Raw genomic sequence first — 20915 nt, 5'->3', positions numbered from 1 at the left:
ACAGTAAAGAGATGAAAACCTTTGTTATGGATAAGTTCCACAAGCATACCTGGGATAAGGAGAAAGAAAAAATACTATATTGAAGTGTTTAATCCCACTCATAATCATCAACAAAAAGCGTACATAGAGACCAATATTTATTGGAGAGCCAAAATTATTATTTCTCAGTTAAGGACTAATTCTCATCAACTCTGTTGTGAAACAGGGTGCTGGAAAAGGCCAAAAGAAGTGTGGGAGGAAAGAGTATGTATTTTTTGTTCTTCCGGAAAAGTGGAAACAGAAAAACATTACATTTTAGAATGCGAACCCTTCAAAGATGAGAGGAAATTATGCACATATTCTGGCAGCTAGCGCTTGGGATCATCTATTTAGCGAGGGGTTTGTCGAGAAGCTGGGACTGTTTATTATGAGGCTTCACAGGAAAATGGCCGAATACATCAACCAGATGAAAAACAATCTGTCCCATAGACTATTTTTAGCCTCGTGGATGTTAATTTTCTTTCTTTTTTTTCTTCTTTCTTAAAAAAACGAAAAACTCCCATTTTCAGCTGACTATCTGTTTATTTCTTTCTTGTTGTCTGTGTTCTATATATATATATATTTCGTCATAGGCACATATTGCGAGTAGTCTGTAACCTTTGGTGGTTTTAGCGGAATACATGTAATTAAACGGGAAAAATGCATATTCTTTTGTAGTTTTAATAAAATAATGGTTAACAGCTAATGAGTAGATGATTCAGGCTTTGCGTGTTTTTGGGATGGCAACCTATGTACGCATTAATTTTGATGACGACATCGGGCTCTTAAGGGTCAGGTATTGTAAATGTGAAGATTGAAGATTGAGGACATAATTGATAATCAGAAAAGTGCTGATTGAGGAATAAGATATACAATGGTTTAAATTGCAAGAGGAAGGAACTATTGGCCAAGTGGCTAAGTTTCAGCAAATACTAGGGAGCAGTTGCAATCAAGACAAATTCAGCTGTCACTAAACAGTCTCCAAACCAAACTATTACTCCATAAAATCAAACTGTCACGTCACTTGTGAATCTTGATTTCCCAATGCTTCTGTCAACTGGTCACAGTTCATAACCATACTCCACGATGATCAATTGTTTTTTTTTTTTTTAATTTAATGTTTAGTACAAACCATCATGTTTAACAGGTTGAAGAAGACTCCTACTATTATATTAAAATTCATTTCCATTTCCATTTCTTCATATATACAAATGTAGGCATCTGCTGCATTGTGTTCACTGTTGCCAACAAACAATTACTCATTTCCATTTCCATTTCCATTTCTTCATATATACTAGGCATCTGCTGCATTGTGTTCACTGTTGCCAACAAACAATTACTCATTTATTATATGGCGCCTGCCATATAATGATATTGACAGGTTCCCAGTGCATGAAGGCTACGTCGATGGGAATGGAATTCATGTGCCAAACACGGACCTGATGAAAATAGTGGTGATCTTAATGTCTGATGTACTTTTTATGACCAGTTCTGCAACAGCATCTGCTGCCTCATCTAATTGTCCACCCTTTTCAGGGGTTATTTCTATGCTATTCATAGGTTTGCCTAAGGGTGTATTAGTTGAAGTTAGAGCCTTACTGGCATAGAGTGGATTCACCATCGCTTGTTACGACAACTTTAAATTATTTGTTATAATAGTGTGCATGTGGAGGTAATTTTTCATTTCCAAGCCATAGATTTTACAAGGTTGGGATGGATAACAAATTAACAAATGACAACTATTATGGAGGCTATGACTGAAAACACGAATGTAGTGTTACTAGTGAAAGATTGGGCTGTGCATTTTTCTATTGCACTATGAGATCGTGTACTTATCAGTAATTTCTAGTTGTAAAAAATGGAGTTACAATTGTCTTACCAATGATGAATTTTCATCATTGTGACATTTACGTTTCATATTGTTTTACCAATGATGATTTTTAATCATTGCGGCATTAACGGATCATTTAGTTTTGGAGATGATGTTGCGTTACTTAATTGAAGAATCTAATGTAGTTTGGTTGATAGATTTTGTTGTCTTGAATTATCACAATATAAGAAATAATTGAAACATGATGAGATCTCATTGTTGTTAGATTTTCTTACTTATAACAATCTGGCAGTTGGTTCTGAGCAGAATTATGTTTATTGAATAAAAAGCATAACTAGGTATTAACAACATTAAATATAATGAATCAAATTCACCACTCTTAGTTACATAAATGACATGTTTTTCGCAATCAGAGTTCTCCATTAAGCTCTGAACTCACTTGGACTCTCTTTTTGGGAAAATGACCCAACTGAGGAATTACATATAATTCTACGAAACAAATTCACCACTCTTAGTTACATAAATGACATGTTTTTCACAATCAGAGTTCTCCATTAAGCTCTGAACTCACTTGGACTCTCTTTTTGGGAAAATGACCCAACCGAGGAATTACATATAATTCTGGATTTGATCTAGCTGATCAAACCGCCTTCGTTGATATGGATTTCTAGATCTCCTTGCTGCCTTTTCCTTGGACCGAGCACACTCATTGAAAAGCCTCTCTCAATCTTGTGTTGTTGTATCATGTCTTCTCCTTCTCCCTAGCCTTGTTCTTATAACTTTACATTGAGTTAAATCTTTCACACTAATTTCTAATGTGATTGATGGTCAAGATAAGACCTCCTCTCACTTGAGATTAAAACATATTCACTAAAGTAATTTACTTTATTTTTTTTGAGTTTACTTTAGTTCAATAAGCCAACATAATAATTATGTGCCTTTCCTAAGTCTAATTTAGGCTACGTTACAATAGTAACTTGCTCACACTAGAGCAAGTGTTCGAAGGAGATTTTGAGCGACTTCTACATGCCTAGACACTTAGGCTTGTGCATAAGTATTTACCTGGGCTATAAATATCAACACTAAGTGAAGTTAGTGCTTCTACATCTTGGAACTGTCTTTGCTCCTGCATCCACTGCCTTGGCTGCTCCCTTTGAGTTTGAAGCCTTTCTTGGCCTCTGGTTTGGAAACATCCTTGAAAATGACTATCCTTGGCATGGTTACTACAAGCTTCTTGCTCTTTTAACATTTTGTAAGATCATCTCATACTAAGAGACCTTGAAAAATTTGGGGGAATTTGTTAAGAGCTTCTTTCCTCGTGAGCTTGAAGGTTGATTCCCTTTGGCATACTCAACCTTTAGAGCTATCTACTCCTTGTTCTCTATTATTATTGCTCTTCTTGAGGCCCCCAGGCTAAGTCCGAGCATAGACAAGAATCCCGTTGGTCTATAAACTTGCAAAGATCTTTCTTTCTAGATCCATTTTAGTCCTTTGAGATATCCACTAAATCTACTGCCATAACCTTGTCTCGCATGGTCTCCCTCTCTCCCTTTGAGGGTTGACCTCTACCAGTGCTATTGGGAAACTTTGTTGGTACTATCTTTCGTGTTAGGGTCCTATAATTTATAGGATCAATTGATCATTCAATAATTGCTTTCAGCATTTCAGATTGTAAATAATATTTTTTGCAAATGATTTCCAAAAAGATAGAAAAATGGAAATAAAAAAAGAAAAGAGTATAAATAAAAAATAACAAAAAGGAAAATGATAAGAAATGATAAATGAATCCCATAAAAAAATGAATAAATATGAAAGTGATGCTAGCTTAAGTGCCACTACTAGCCTTCTGACTTTGTAAAGAAAATGCCACAATCCCTTTTTGCTTGAAACATACAGTGTAATCATGTTCACGTTGGTTTCAATTAATGTTAATTAGGTTAGAGTGAATATCTAATCTTGGCTAAGATTAGATAGGAAGAATACGTGAATAAAGTTAATCCAATAGTATGATCTGGATTAATGTAGTTGAGTAGATTAGTTTAGTGTTTGAAATAAATATTTTTAAATCTCTTTAGCATGAAAAATTTGAAAGGGTTTGCATGTTTAAATGCACTTTCATTTGCTTTAAAAATGCATTAGAATAGGAAAATAAACTTTTTGATATGATTGTCGAAAGTGGTCCATTCACCAAAATATTGGACTTTGGGTTATAATACATATGCACAAATATGTGGTGGGACTCGTCGGTGTTAATCTCCGCCTTTTTCACGACCTCCTGATCACCCATTGCATTGATCCGATGACCCACGATAGATTTTGGACCCCCTCGAAGTGATAACGTCTAACGACAGGGGGGGCTTGAAAAGTAGTTTACCGCCCCCCTACGTGTCACCACCATGGGATTTCGGACCCCCCCTCCACTTACTAGATATCGCCTGCCCCCCACTCCGAAAGTGGTTTCGCCATCCCGCTTCAACCCGTCTTCTTGCCAAGTGTTGCCTCCACGCCCCGTCTCCACCACCATTCCCGTCTCCACCACCATTCCCGTCACACCACCTATCCCTACTCCCGTCATTCCTGCCAACGACCCCTTGCCACTCGCCCACTAATCCCTAGTTTCCATGTCTGCGACCGTTGCAACCTCCATAAATTTGCTTTCTGTTTGCTGCGTCAATTACAGAAATAAATGCCCTAATAAGACCATTAATCCAACAGTTAAGGCGGGTTCACAGCTACTAAATATGGAATTTGCCTCTGCGATTACACCTTTTCTTCCTCACTCATTGAATATCACTCTTGCCCCTCTGTGCTTCGATCCTACAACAACATTTCTGTTGCTTGTCTTTGGTAAATTTACAGAGGTCTGCCGCTCTCAATGCCTGCCAATTATCAAACACATTGCCAATTCCTTCTGTTACACCCTTCGTCTGTTCATTCTGCAACTGCAATAGCACCCAAAGTAGTCTTGTAGATAATCCTATGCTCACTCCCCCCTGTCGATTTAGACCATACTCCACTCGCAAACAGAGACTACAAGGTTGTCGAAACGTAGTGTAAATTCGACCGCTTTGAATTATGCTGTTGGTTTTGGGATAATTTCCTTGATCAATCTGATGAGATACACCTCTGGCAATCCAGACTTATTTTGTTTGTTGTCCCCTAGTCCTATCATTTTTCCGAATTCCTTCTTAGATGCCAAGCCTCTTACCTTTCAAGCAAGAGGGCAATTATTTCCCCAAGTGCTGAAATTCTCTTCACCATCACAGTTGACAACATAAATCAAATGCTGTAGGTTCCCCACAGTGATTCCCTCTCCCTTTTCTCTCTAGAAGCTCTCAGAGAAATTTATCTTCCCCAAGAGCGCTGACATTTTTGAAAATTTCCTCCTTGAAGACTCTCAACTCCCTAAGAAAAATCCCCCATATCCTTCTTTTATGTTCCCTCAAAGGACACGACAGATTATCTCTGTCTTGTCATCCATTCTTGGTTACTATTCAGATGAATGAGTAGATGAGCCTATTTTAGGCTTTCTATCCACCATTTCTTTAGAAAGACCATCAATCACTTTTGACAATGACCACTTCTTAGCAAATGTAATGCATGAAAACTGAAGGAATGTTAAGATTTTCTTCAATTCTTATGTACATGTTTATGTTCTTTCAAATAGATAAGTTTCCATTTGCAGTGCAGAAGCTTGATCAACAAGCTTTCTCGACTACCTTAGTCAGAAGACAATCACATGAATTCAGCTTCTCAGAGTTCATAGGCCAGTTTGTGTATCCAACAACTTGTTTGCTGAGTGGCCAACAGGTTCCAAGGATTCGTGAAGACATTCAGAAGATTTTACAGCTCAGTGAACAAGTCAAAACAGGGCATTGGTACCTTTACCAGTCATTTGCAAAAATTAGAGTGTATGGTTCAAAGCTGCCACCATACAAACTACCTAAATAATTGCCACTGAGAATATTTTCCTTGGAGTACATCAGACAAATAATTTATTTTGATAACATCCATGTTGTGGCAACCAAGAAGAAATCACAGTTTCGGATCAAAACACAGATAGGACCCTTCATTTGCAACAGTAGAGAAACAGGAGAGGAAGCACACCTACGGTTGAAACAAATGAATTTCCCTCTCAGTTTCACTTGGTCTTATGACTCCTTTGGGGTAATTTCCATGTTGAGAGTGGAACAAAAAGCCACACCTTATGTGCATACTCAGAGGCCATAAATAGAGAAATATATGAACCAACACACTTGAGTACAAAATACATTGCAGGAGGCCGAGGAGCAGGTACTTTCTAGGACAGCTTCAAAGACTCCCATACCTGGAGAGAAGACATATAAGAGACTAAGAGAGGACGATTCTCCAAAAGTCACAGAAGTCTCAACCAAAGAAGTCAAAATATATACTAAGAAGATTAAAAAGGCTCTAAAATAGACTTCCCATCATTGGAGGACACACAAGGCACTATTGTTCTCTTAGGTGGGAAGACTTTTATGTTGGACAGTGGTACCACAGAGTCCCCATCATCCTCGGTTGCTAAAGAGATTCTAGCTATCATACTTCAGACACCAAAATCATCCACAGAGCAGAGGCAACTAAACATTTTTCAAAGATATAAAGAGATTAAGTAGAGGAATGAAGCCATTCATGATAATATATCTGCTCAATTCAGGAAGCAATCTTCCTCCATCTAGCATAAACTCATCTCAGCATATGATGCAGAGAAGGGAAGGATGCATATGACATTCTTGCAGGCCCAGGTCCCTCAACCAAAGTCAACAACAGATTTCAAACAAACCACTTTTGAATTTGAGGCAAAGGATATCCATCCTTTAGATCAAATAGATATGCATAGACAGGCATGAGAGATGGCATATTCTACTTTCACACACACTGCTATGTGAAAGTCTCAGCAGAAATTGGAGAAAGTGTCCTCACTTGCCAAAGATACCAAAATCAAATACTTGGAGGAAATGGTGATCAAAGCAGGTTTTGATCCAAACAAATCAAAATCCATGGAGGAGATAATAAAAAAGAAAAATGTTGACATATTAGCATTAAAGAAGCAATTGAGGCTGCTAGCAACAGAAGACCCCAAGCCAAGGAACTTTGGGAGACAGAGCTACAAAAGGAAGAGATGCTAAAGCTTCTAGTGGAACAAGGTGCCCAGATCAAAGCAATGGAAGCAGAAATGGACAAGTTGATAAAAGAAAAGGAACAAAGTTCACAACTTGCAGTTGTTCCTCTTGATGCAGTTCCCATTGCATCTCTACTTCAAACAGGTGTCCCTACAACAACCACGACAGCAGGAACATCATCTTCTACTGTGCTTCCCACATCAGTTGTAGATGACTCAGTTAAGTTAGCTCAATCTATGGAAAACATGTCTATATAGGGAGAAGAGCTAAAGAAACTGAAGCTGGAGGTAAAGATTCTACAGGAATAGAGTACAAGGTTTGAAAATGCCTACATGACAGAAACAAAAAAGTCCCAAACATTGTCCCAGAGATTGTAGAATATGGAAAAAGACAGTGCCATGGGCAATACATTGGCATAGGTAAAGGAAAATAATTGGAAATGTATCAATGAAGACGTGGAGGACATCTGGCCTTCAATCCAGATCATTTTTGAGCAACATGGGCTGATTGAGCGGTTCAATGAAGCCATTGAGCAGGTTAGAAAGCAACTGGGAGATAAACCAAATGAAGCCACTTAGCTTATCAAATTTCTAAACTCCAAGAACAGTAAGGAATTGGAAGAGTTGGAAATTGAAGACAAGACTGAAACGATTTTGGAAGCTAGGAAAGCGCTGAATAAAAGAAATCTTACGAGACAACTTGAAGAAAAAGACCAAATTATGAATACAGGTATACAAAAATTCGTTTCCAAGCTGGAGCCTCTCTACAAGAAAGGACTTCCAAACTTGTTAGTGATTAACGACAAGCTCAGCACGTGGTTGGATTACAGTGAGCAGATTATGACCAAGGCAAGAGATAGTTCAAAGGTTATAGCTAGAGACTTAGTATGACAGGAAAGGCGTTCCTGGAAGCATTGTCATACGATCTCGACATTCAGTATGCAATTCCAAATCTGTTCATCACCCGACCGACATTTGCCAAATATACTGAAGTCGACGAAGTGTACATAAAGTTGATGAAGATGAATATCTCGAGTGAACAACGCTGGGATAAACTTTGTGAGTTATTGGAGTAAAATGTAGTTTTGGGGGCACAACTCAGCGTTACAACACATGCAGAATTTGAGCGCCAGACAACTAGCTATTCCACCATTTCAGTGCCACCACTTCAGACAGTTCGAATTTCCATGATTTCATTATAATAAGTTAGATTGATTCACTTTTATTATATCTAGATACATCCTCGTCATTCTGACAGGATATTTTTTGTAAATTAGTTATAAATACTTCAATTGTTGAAGTAATCGAGCACTGGTTTTTGTACGAAGAACTCTATTCTATATTTTTCTAAAGCATCAACATATTTTCCAAGTAATACATAAGTTCTTTCACAGGATTCATGTGTCAAGTTGTTGGTGAAGTACATCTATTTGTCTTATGTGTTTATACTTCTCTGTTTATAGCACATATTTGTTTTCAAATCTGAATTATTCAATAGATAAATAAATGGAAGAATTTTTTTAAATCTACACTCTGCACCTGACTACGAATAATTTGTATGTTTTCTTCTGATCTTTGAATATAGAATTCAAGGAACAATGCTGTATATTTAAAAGTGAAACTTAATCTGTTCTTTTTCTCCATTTCATAAATTAAAAGAATCCATTCAGTTTGGCTACCTTGCCCTGTGAGATCTATCTGTAGATACTATAGTTAATCTATATTTTATGTAACAGACTCCATAGCCCAATGGAAATCTAGTTATCAACCAACCATTCAAATACAAATCAAACCCCAAACTTCATAACTAGCCTAATATTCAACCAAAGAAAGTTAAATCTTACAGAGAGAGCTGTCTCTGAAGATGGCAGAGCTAGATACCAGCGTCCAAAGTTGGTTTGTGGTTACCTTGGTGATTTTCTTCTGCAACCTTAGAAAATTACTGAGTGCTAACATTCTTGGCGACCATACTAGGGAAAAAAATAATCCTTCATTTCATCACCATAAGATTATTTCCCTAGTTTCTGTATCCTTGTTTCAATAATTCTAATGATCAAGTCACTGGAAATAAAGGATTAGAGGTTGTTTTTATTTTTTAAAGATCTGGCTCCAAAAATAATTTATACTCGAGCCAATCCTGATCTAGACCCACCTGAAATTTTAGACAATCCTGAAAGGATACTCAGAAGGAGAAGTTTAGCTGAAAGCCAGGGAAGCAATAGCCCCCTTTCAAGGGCCAATTCTCTTCTTATAAACCTTGATACCATTCAAGATATCCAGTTTGACCTACCTTTCGAACACAATCTTTTCAGGACCAAGTCTGAATCTTTTGTTGATCAGATAGTGGTTGATGAAGCCATTATTCAACCCTATAACCAATAAAACCATTTGTTGAACCTGATTCGGACCAGCAAACCCTTCGAGAATTCGAAAAACTGCAAGATCTTGTTTCAACCCTTCATCACACTGTACATCAAGCTTATATACAACAGTGTGTTGAGCTTTCTGCTCTTACCATTGCAGTGTCCGCTTCGTCTTCCCAATCAGTTCATCCAACATCAGTTGGGCCTACCTCTTTTGTAATTTCTAATTTCTATTATTCATCCAGTAGTATCACAAGTAGTAACTCAATTAATTCCCACAAATCCTTTATCTGCTCCTCCCTTAAGACCAAATATCATCGCTGCTTGCTATGCACCCCTGGTTTACCTGCTCAATTGCATGATATGCCCCAATACTATCAAACTAGGATTCCCCAATTTGATGGTACTATTGCTGTCACTGCATAACAACACATAGATAGGATGAATGAATTTTTTGATCTTCACGAAGTAGATGAGAATGATGTAAAACTAAAGATTTTTGGTCAGAGCTTAGGTGGAGAGGTCAGAAAGTGGTTCAAAAACTTAGCAACAAGTAGTATAACTGACCTTGTTGTTTTTCACCAATCTTTCCTAACTAGGTGGGAAATTAAAAAGAGTCCTCTGCAGATCCTTAATGATTATAAAAACCTTAAGAGAGGACCCAATGAAACTGTAGAAGAGTACTATGACAGATTTAATAGGGTTTACAATGCAATTCCCATTGCCATTAAACCACCCCCGGGCTTGGCCCTGATACATTTCCCAGAAGGATTCGATGTTGATATGGCCTATCAACTGAGAGAAAGAGATCTGCAACCTTAGAGGAGATGCAAGCAAACACACTTAAAGTAGAGGCTAATTTATTAGCCAAGAAAGCTAAGTTAAAAGGTTGAAAAAAGAGTAACAATAAAAGAGGAACCTTCATCTTCTGTTTCTGTTGATTATAAATTAGATAGTCTACTGAGAACAATAGAGAAAATGATGGATAGAATTAGTATAGCTGATAGGGCTCCTTAGAGAGAAAATCAAATTGGGCAAATAAGGAATCCAAACTATCGAAGAAATCAACCCTAGATAAAACAAAGGGACCCAAAAGGTCCAGACCAACAGGTAATACCTCCTTTCCAAGAAAATTATACATATGAGGAGGCTGAAGTAGCTGATGATACAAAGGACACTCAAATAAATCTCATGGGAGTAAATGATAATGACTATATTTTCCTGACTGAGGAAGAACAAGACCTTTTCCTGTTATCCCAAAATGAAATAGAACCTGAAGAATCAGAGGATTACAAGAAATGTTTTGAGAATGCCATTATGGAAGTCCATAAGCAGTACAACCTTAGGAGTAGGAAAACCTCTGATACCCCACCAAAGAAACCAGCTGAAACACCTGCCAAAAAGAATGTTGAGATTCTTACTAGAAAGGATCTTGATGTTCTAATCCAGAAAACCCTGACACTGCATCTAAAACAATTTAAACTAATGATCCCTCTACCAGCCAACCGAGTGATATACCCCAAAAAGATGTGGCTGATAAACAAGAATCCGCCAATTCAAATAAAGCACAAACATAATTTAATATAGAAAATGAATTAGCAAAACTCAAAATCCCCATTCCTTGATAGAATTGATGAACAAAACTGCTTATAGATCCCAGGTAATGAAAGCATTAAGCATAGAAGAAAACACTGATATAATTAATGTATCAGATGATCAATCTGAATTACTATTTGGCCCAGAAGTTGATGGCAAACTTCAAGAGGGAGATGCACCTCCCTTTTATGTTAGCCTAACTATTCATGATAAAGTGTTACACAAATCTATGCTTGACTCGGGCCTCCCACAATCTTATGCCAAAAGTAATTATGGAGAAATTGAGATTAGACATTACCAGAAGGTATAAAGACCTGTATTCATTTGATGCTAGTCAAGTTAAGTGCCTTGGACATATAAAATATTTATGTGTAAATTTAGTCCAAATACCAGCCAAAAGTGTACTTATGGACATAGTTGTTGTTGATATTCCACCCAAATATGACATGCTGCTTTCTCGTTCATGGGGAGCCAAACTCCAAGGAACCTTACAGATGGATATGTCTTACGCAACAATCCCTGTCTTTGTTCAAAACAGAAGACTCTATAGAGAGAAGCTTATGAAATTCATGGTCACCACTCAAGATAGGCCTAACAATTATCCTATATATTATTTTCATTCTGATCTAGACTCATTTATTCTCTACAATGATGTAAGCACACAAGAACTGTTGAAAAGTGTGCAACAAGAAATGCTTGTTGAGAGTGCAACAAGATGATGGAGCTTAGTGAAAAGAGTCGCCTTCACTAAGTGGGCCCGCAAGCTATTTTTGGCGCAAGTCTATTTTTAGACTATGTCTATTTTTAGACATATGGATCATGTCTATGGATTGCAGGTTGCTGTTTATGGATGATTGGTCAAGTTGGGAAAAATAGATGGACTTCTATTTTTGATCAAAGTGTGAGTGATCAAAGTCTATTTTTAGACTGGCTGTCAAAAATAGAAAAGTCAAATATTATTGTCTCATAATAATATTTGGACTATAAACTTGATCTTATTCTCTTGGAGCACTTCAGGATGAGCTACGGATGTGGTATATGCAGATCCCAGAGGGAAATACGTGGTTACCTATGGGATGACTAATATTTGCATGCAGGACTTCAATTAGAACTCAAGTGAGTTGAGTTTAGTGGACTGGAGGTGCAGTTGATGGAGTTGTGTTCAGTTTAGCTTTGTTAAACTGGTTGTATTTAGTCTAACTGATCAATAGACTAGAGATGAGTTGGGTGAATTAGTTATTAATTAATTCACAAGCTATTAACTCATAATGCAACTATAGAATACATCAGTTAACTCAGTTGCATGTCAGTGCATGTTCAGTTCAGCAGGGACAGGTGTTAGAGGATCAGATTGCTATCAGTTGTGACTATAGTTGTGCACCAGATCTTGCACAATCAAGGGATTGAGTATGCCAATGAGTTTGCTCATGTATTTGCTCAGTGTTGTAGCCTTTGCTCACATCCAACAAAGTGTGAGTGATTATTTTGAGGTGAAATACGAGTTTGGGAAGCCATTCTCATCAGTTCTTGAGCAGGTATTGAGCAGTGGAGGCAGGCAAGCAGCGGGGAGATTTGGAGATCATATCTGAGCTGTATTGTGTGTAACAGGTGGAGCTGGTATTGGATTGCTTGTGATAAGCATTGTACTTTGTAATGTTACATGATTCAATCAATATAATATACAGATAGTGTGGGTTTTTAGCGAGATGCTTTCCCCGGGAAAATACTGTGTTAATGAGTTTGATTGATGCTTCTATGTGCGCCTGTGAATGTTTCTGCTTCTGTAAATTGATGATCAACGTAGAGGAGATTATGTATTATACATGTTCCGCTTATAATTGTATGATCATGATAATCTCCATTGAATATGTGTCATATTATTCAAAATTTCTACATGGTATCGGAGCTGGTTGATTTGTAGGAAGAGTTCTACAGGATATCAAAGCGAGGATTGATCATCAGATCTATTATTCAGAAAGTGTTTACATTTTATTTCTTCAGGCAGAGTTTGTGATCGGGCTAGGTAGCCTCTGGATTCATCCTTCTTTTGGAAGGTGAGATATCCGGTGAATGCCCATACAGTCGATCTCTGTACAATAAATACTTTGTTCTCAAGAATTCTAGATCGGAAGCGGTTGAGTTTTGTGCTAGTGGAATTCGATTTTAATTCCAAAGAAAGAGATAAAACTCAGAAACATTCAGTGTGAGAATGGAGACAGTATGCCCCAGTATCTCACGAAGTTCACCCAATGCCGGGATGAGCTGGGAAGTGTGGGGGTGACTGTCGGATGAGGATGGTGAGTCTAGCACTCCTTGACCTTCCTAAGAGTTGGCATAGCTACCAGGACTCGGTGAATGGAAGGGAGAAATTGCCAAATTGGGAACGACTATGGTCGGATTTGATGCAGGAGGAGATTAGACGGAGCACCAGAGAGGGTTCTTCATCCATGCAGGATGAGGAGAACTGTGCCTTAGCGAGTAAGGCGAAGAAGGGAAGGGGAAGGTTTCTCTTTCTGAATCTTGTTCTTCCAGTGATGGGAAGAAGGTTGACAAGTCGAAGGTGAGATGCTTTCGTTGTCATGAGATTGGTTCAAGGGTCAGGAACCTGTATGCTCTCGAGGTTCAAGATGCATGCAAAGCCTTGAGCAGCGAGGCAACTAATGGAGACTTGGTGGTTGAGAGGGAGCGTATATTACCTCTCAACATGCAGAGCCAGAAGAAGTCTTAGACGATTGTGGAGGAGCCACGATTGGTGCAACAGCTTCAGGAGATTGTGGAGGAGCCACAACAGGGGAAGATGAGAGGGGATTGAGTAGAGACATCTACTCATGAAGAGACCTCCAGTAGGGGGAAACTTCGAGCCAGGTGGGCTGAGGGATCACATGCAGCCATACCTCCAGGTAGGAGGTGGGGTGATGTGGATTGATTGTCACAAGGAGGAGGGGCAGGATCCTTGAGGTACCCAACCTCTTGGATGAGACCTTGCTACGGGAGCCCCAGATGTTAGTAGCAGGAACTGACTGATTGGGTAGAGACAGATGCAGATGGAGCGACAGTGCAGGGAATCCCATGACAACGCATAGCTAGCAGGCTGTAGCAATGCGAGAGGCACAAGTGTTTTTCACAGTCCTAGGTGGCACAGAGAGGTGTGCAATGGTGCGAGATGCATGGAGATGTTGCAGTAGCGCTGATGTCAGAGAGGGAGCACTTGTCAGCAGCAGGTAGAGCTTCAGCATAAGAGGATGTTTTTAACCCAAAAGGGAGGTCAGTTGGGAAGTGTAGTGCGGATGCAATGCTGGGATACAGAACCATCAGTAGCACAGATGCAGTCAGAGATCAAAGTGACAGAGGCTAGAGTAGTCAGATACTGAAAAGCATAGAGATGCAGAGTTTTCAGTCGACAGAGGCAATAGCAGTCAGAGACTTTGATGACAGAGCAAGTGGACCGGCCAGATGTGTTGCATGGAGAACATTCCAGAGTTACAGGATCGGGTTTGAGAGGAAGCCTTTCTTGTTGAGAGGGAGTGTTGAAAAGTGTGCAACAAGAAATGCTTGTTGAGAGTGCAACAAGATGATGGAGCTTAGTGAAAAGAGTCGCCTTCACTAAGTGGGCCCGCAGGCTATTTTTGGCGCAAGTCTATTTTTAGACTATGTATATTTTTAGACATATGGATCATGTCTATGGATTGCAGGTTGCTGTTTATGGATGATTGGTCAAGTTGGGAAAAATAGATGGACTTCTATTTTTGATCAAAGTGTGAGTGATCAAAGTCTATTTTTAGACTGGCTGTCAAAAATAGAAAAGTCAAATATTATTGTCTCATAATAATATTTGGACTATAAACTTGATCTTATTCTCTTGGAGCACTTCAGGATGGGCTACGGATGTGGTACATGCAGATCCCAGAGGGAAATACGTGGTTACCTATGGGATGACTAATATTTGCATGCAGGACTTCAGTTAGAACTCAAGTGAGTTGAGTTCAGTGGACTGGAGGTGCAGTTGATGGAGTTGTGTTCAGTTTAGCTTTGTTAAACTGGTTGTATGTAGTCTAGCTGATCAATAGACTAGAGATGAGTTGGGTGAATTAATTATTAATTAATTCACAAGTTATTAACTCATAATGCAACTATAGAATACATCAGTTAACTCAGTTGCATGTCAGTGCATGTTCCGTTCAGCAGGGACAGGTGTTAGAGGATCAGATTGCTATCAGTTGTGACTATAGTTGTGCACCAGATCTTGCACAATCAAGGGATTGAGTATGCCAATGAGTTTGCTCACGTATTTGTCCAGTATTGTAGCCTTTTCTCACGTCCAACAAAGTGTGAGTGATTATTTTGAGGTGAAATACGAGTTTGGGAAGCCATTCTCATCAGTTCTTGAGCAGGTATTGAGCAGTGGAGGCAGGCAAGCAGCGGGGAGATTTGGAGATCAGATCTGAGCTGTATTGTGTGTAACAGGTGGAGCTGGTACTGGATTGCTTGTGATAAGCATTTTACTTTGTAATGTTACATGATTCAATCAATATAATATACAGATAGTGTGGGGTTTTTAGCGAGATGCTTTCCCCGGGAAAATACTGTGTTAATGAGTTTGATTGATGCTTCTATGTGTGCCTGTGAATGTTTCTGCTTCTGTAAATTGATGATCAACGTAGAGGAGATTATGTATTATACATGTTCTGCTTATAATTGTATGATCAGGATAATCTCCATTGAATATGTGTCATATTATTCAAAATTTCTACAAGAACAAATTCCTAATCATAATACTGCTTTTTGTCTGAATGCTGATGGTCAAACACTAATCGGTGAGCAATGTAATTCATATAAAGTTTTATGGAATTTGAGTTTTGATGGATTGGTGAGTAAAGGAGCCGGTGCTGGTGTATGGGTTTATAATTCATATACTCATCACTCAGAAGGTCACTCTTGCAAACTGAATTTTCAGTGTTCTAATAATGTTGCAGAGTGCAAAGCCTTAATCTTAGGTTTATAGATTTTGAAGAAACTTGGTGCTAAATGGATTGCCATTCATGGATATTCTAAGTTGGTTATAAAACAATTCAAAGGAGAATACTCTGCAAACCATCCTAGGATGAGAGCCTATAGAAATGTTGTGTTAGACTTTCTAGATTCTTTCACCGAATATAGTCTGTCTGCGATTTCAAGAGATCAAAACACACTGCCTGATGGTCTTTCTACTTCGGCAAGTACTTGTAAATTACCATTTCATCCTACTCGTCCATATGTTGTGGAAGTGAAAAATAGACCTATTGTACCTGATAACATTATATACTTGCAGGTTTTTGGAGATGATGCTTAGATTGAAAATGTTTTGCAGTCTAAAGACGAATTTGAAGATGCTAATATAGATATAGAATTTGATGTAGAAGATATTGTACATATTAGTGTAAATAAATTAGAATTGCATGAAATAGATGAAGAAAAGCAAGAAATATATATTTTACAATTGAAAGACAATATCTTACCTAGAGGGCTTGTTCCATTATAAGATTTATTTGATTTCAATGATGTAGCTAAGAAGCCCAAAATTGAACCCACTGGAGCTGGTGTTGAGGAACATAATATTGGGACTGAACTTCAACCAAAAATGATCAAACTATCCAAATCCTTACCCCCAGCTGAAAAGCTGAAGTACATTAAATTGTTCAAAGAATTCATTGATGTTTTTGCCTGGAGTTATGAGGACCTAAAATCCTATGACACCAGTATCATACAACACAAAATTCCCTTGAAAGAAGATCATAAACCCTTTAATTTTTTTTTAAGGAGGATTAATCTAATGTTTATGCCTATGGTTGAAAAAGAGGTAAAAATAACGTATGATGCAAAAATCATAGTACCTTTGAGATATTCCAAATGAGTGTCCAATTTAGTTCCCACCCAGAAAAATACTGGTGAAATCATGCTCTACATTGATTTCCTTAATTTAAATAAAACCTCTCTAAAAGACAATTACCCTTTGCCCAAGATGGACCACATCCTATAAAAGGTGGTTGGATGCAGCAAGATTTCCTTGTTGGATGGCTTTTCTGGTTATAACATAGTCTTAATAAAACCATACGATCAAGAGAAAACAATGTTTACTACACCTTGGGGCATTTTCATGTATGTGAAAATGCCTTTCAGTCTAATGAATGCTGGAGCAACTTTTCAGAGAGCCATCGATTTTAGGTTTGCTGATGAAATGGGTCATTTGTTATATATCTGGATGAAATCACTATTTTTTGAAAATAGATGAGGAACACTTAAATCACCTGAGAAGAGTTTTTGAAAAGTGTTGGAAATTTGGCATTTCCCTCAACCTCAAGAAAACGTTATTCGGTTTGCAAGAAGGAAATTGTTGGGACACAATTTCGAAAGAAGGAATCAAGATAGATCCCATCAGAATTGAAGCTATACTCAAAATTAACCCCCCAAGGAACATAAATAAAGTTCAATACTTTATTGGACAGATAAATTTTCTAAGGAGATTTATTCCAAATTTCTCTGAGATTTTAAAAAATATAACTAACATGCTAAAGAAAGATACTGAGGTGAAGTGGAACATGGAAGCTAGACAATCATTTAACAATGTAAAGCAGGTTTTAACTCAGGCACCTCTGTTAATTAGTCTAGATTTTACTAAATATTTCCTAATTTTTTTCATTTTCTTATGAGCACACCATTGCTGCAGTCCTCCTACAAAAGAAGGATGAAGGCCATGAACAACCTCTTTCTTTCTTTAGCGAAGCTTTGAGAGATGCAACATTGAAATATGACATTATGGAAAAACAAGCTTTTGTCTTGGTAAAAGCCATAAAAGATGTTAGAGTGTATATTCTTCATTCACACATCATTGCTTTTGTTCCAAGTGTAGTAGTTAAAGATATACTGACTCAAAACGATCCAGATGGGAAAATGGGTAAGTGGATTGCTGTTATATTAGAGTATGATATTGAAATCCGACCCACTAAACTCATCAAAGGTCAAGGGTTAGCAAAATTAATGGCGGAATCTAACTTGCATGCTTTAAATATATATTTTTTTGGCAATATTTAACGAACTAGATGAGCTAGCGACTCCAATGGTAGCAGAAGCTTTTGCTACCTCTCCCTGGTATGCAGACATTATTTATGTTCTACATAATTTACAAGCTCCTCCTGGTTTAACTAAAACAAAGGCTAGATTTATCAAACTTAAAGCTGTTAAGTTTTGTATTTTGAATGAAAATTTGTACTGGAAAGATGCTGGTGGTGTTTTACTAAACTGTTTGTTGAAAAATGAAGCAGATAAAGTCATGCAAGAGTTCCATGAAGGAGACTGTGGTGGACACCTATACTAGAAGACTACTGCAAATAAGATTCTGAGGGCAGGTTTTTATTGGCCCACCTTATTTTTTGATATCCAAAAGAAGGTTACTTCATGCCACAAATGCCAAATATTCGAAGGTAAAAAGAAACTTTTTCCTTTACCCTTGAGGCCTATATCTGCTGAAACCCCTTTCCAACAATGGGGCCTTGACTTCATAGGAGAAATCCACCCTGCCTCATCTGCCCAACACAAGTGGATTCTAACAGCCACTGATTACTTTACAAAATGGATAGAAGCCATACCTACCAGACAAGCTTCTGATGCAGTCATCATAAAATTCCTGGAGAACAATATCCTTGCAAGATTTGGTTGCCCTAGGAAAATTATTACTGACAATGCTGCAACTTTCAGGTCAAAAAGGATGGTAGATTTCTGCAACAAATATCAGATAACATTGGGACATTCTACAACATATTTCAGGGAAATGGACTTGTAGAATCTTCCAATAAAATCTTAATTAACATTATTAAAAATTTGTTGCAAGACAATAAAAAATCATGGCACATCAAGCTAGTTAATGCATTGTGGGCGGACAAGCTTACTACCAAAAAGTTATAGGCATGTCTCCATATCAGCGAGTTTATGGGATAGATGCTGTTTTTCCAACCTTGTTGGGAATCCCTATTTTAAAGATGATGCAAGAATTGGAGGTGGAACCAAATGAATTACAAAGGAGAATAAACCAAACCATTCATTTGCATCAGACCAGAGAAGCAGTTCATAACAGAACTCAGTTGATCCAAGATAGCATCAAGAAGACATTTGACCGCATGACTAAAGATGATGATTTTCAGATCGATGATCATGTTTTGAAATGGGATTCCAGAAGGGAAGAAAAAGGAAAGCATGATAAGTTCGACAACTTGTGGATGGGACCTTATGTTATTGATTCTTACCGAGGTAACAATGCATTTTTTTTTGAAGAACACAGATGGAAAAAAATTACCTAAAGGACCTGTCAATGGCAGGATGCTAAAGCATTATGTTTTTTAGGACTAACAAAGTGTTTTTATCACACCCATTGTAGATACCATTAACTTTTGTACTGTCATGAGTGGGTAGCTTATGTCTGAAAGTTGAAGCCCGTGGAGAATACCCTGAGCTTTGAGGCATTTTGCCACCATAACCACAGAAAACATAAAAATTAGATGCAACAAACACTGAAGATGAGGATTCAAGGCTACTAGTCTACGATGTTCTTAACACTTCACCATGAAGTGCCCTCCCCAGATGGAGCCACTGTTAGGGTCCTATAATTTATAGGATCAATTGATCATTGAATAATTTCTTTCAGTATTTTAGGTTGTAAATAATATTGCTTTCTACAAATGATTTCCAAAAAGATAGAAAAATGAAAATAAAAAATGAAAAAAGGGTACAAATACAAAAAATAAAAAAAAGGAAAAAGAAAAAAAATGATAAATGAACCCCACAAAAAATGAATAAATATGAAAATGATGCTAGCTTAAGTGCCACTACTAGCCTTCTGGTTTTGTAAAGAATAAATTTATGAAATTGTGAACAACTTGTTTAAAATGCCACAATCCTTTTCTTCTTGAAACATACAGTTTAATAATGTTCAAGCTGGTTTCAATTTATGTTAATTAGGTTAGAGTGAATAACTTAGCCAAACAATTTAATCTTGGCTAAGATTAGATAGGAAGAATACATGAATAAAGTTAATCCAACTGTATAATCTGGATTACTATAGTTGAGTAGATTAATTTAGTGTTTGAAATAAATATTTTTAAATCTCTTTAGAATGAAAAAATTGAAAGGGTTTGCATGTTTAAATGCACCCTCATTTGCTTTAAAAACGCATTAGGATAGGAAAATAAACATTTTGATATATTGTCGAAAGTGGTTCATTCACCAAAATATTGGACTTTCAGTTATAATACACATGCAAAAATATGTGGTGGGACCAACCGGTGTTAAACCCCACCTTTTTCACGACCCCCTGATCACCCATTGCATTGATCCGACAACCCACGATAGATTTCGGACCCCTCGAAGTGATAACATTTAACACATGGGGGGTTTCGAAAAGTAGTTTACTACCCCCCTACGTGTCACCACCATGGGATTTCGGACCCCCCCACTTACTGGATATCCCCTGCCCCCGCTCCGAAAGCGGTTTCGCCATCCCGCTTCAACTTGCCTACCCGCCAAGTGTTGCATCCACGTCTTGTCTCCACCATCATTCCCGTCACACCACCTATCCCTACTCCCATCACTCCCGCCAACGGTCCCACGCCACTCGCCCACCAATCCCCAACTGCTACCTTCGTGACTGTTGCAACCTCCATAAATTTTATTTCCGTTTGCCGCCTTAATTACATAAGTTAATGCCCTAATAACACTGTTAATCCAACGGTTAAGGCTGGTTCGCTGCCAATAAATATGGAATTTTCCTCTGCGCTTACACCTTTTCTTCCTCACTCATTGAATATCGCTCCTTCCCTTCTGTGCTTTGATCCTACAACAACATTTCCGTTTCTTGTCTTTGGTAAATTTATACAAGTCGGCCACTCTCAGTTCCCACCAATTATCGAACACATTGCCAATTCCTTTTGTTACACCC

General features: G+C 37.9%; 2 protein-coding genes across 2 annotated transcripts in view; both read left to right on the top strand.

Annotated features, from left to right (window-relative positions):
- The window catches only part of LOC149210963 (U-box domain-containing protein 70-like), a 156769-nt gene extending 156037 nt beyond the window's left edge, over window positions 1–732 (top strand). Inside the window, exon 9 of the transcript XR_016252975.1 lies at window positions 206–732. The gene's annotated coding sequence lies outside the window, so the exon portion shown is untranslated. The remainder of the gene's footprint in view (window positions 1–205) is intronic.
- Window positions 678–1991, top strand: LOC149210962 (uncharacterized). The gene is made up of 2 exons (XM_089396838.1): window positions 678–814; window positions 1400–1991. Exons 1-2 carry the CDS (start codon window positions 732–734, stop codon window positions 1623–1625), a joined length of 309 nt encoding a protein of 102 aa, XP_089252964.1. The 5' UTR covers window positions 678–731; the 3' UTR covers window positions 1626–1991.
- Window positions 1992–20915: the final 18924 nt, after the last annotated feature.

This window comes from Pinus tabuliformis, chromosome 1_2 (genome assembly GCF_031772625.1).
Source record: "Pinus tabuliformis cultivar Carrire ecotype Pingquan chromosome 1_2, CPIR1, whole genome shotgun sequence".
Classification (NCBI taxonomy): domain Eukaryota; kingdom Viridiplantae; phylum Streptophyta; class Pinopsida; order Pinales; family Pinaceae; genus Pinus; species Pinus tabuliformis.
The sequence above is the reverse complement of the archived record's forward strand: the minus strand, read 5'-3'. Positions and strand labels throughout refer to the sequence as shown.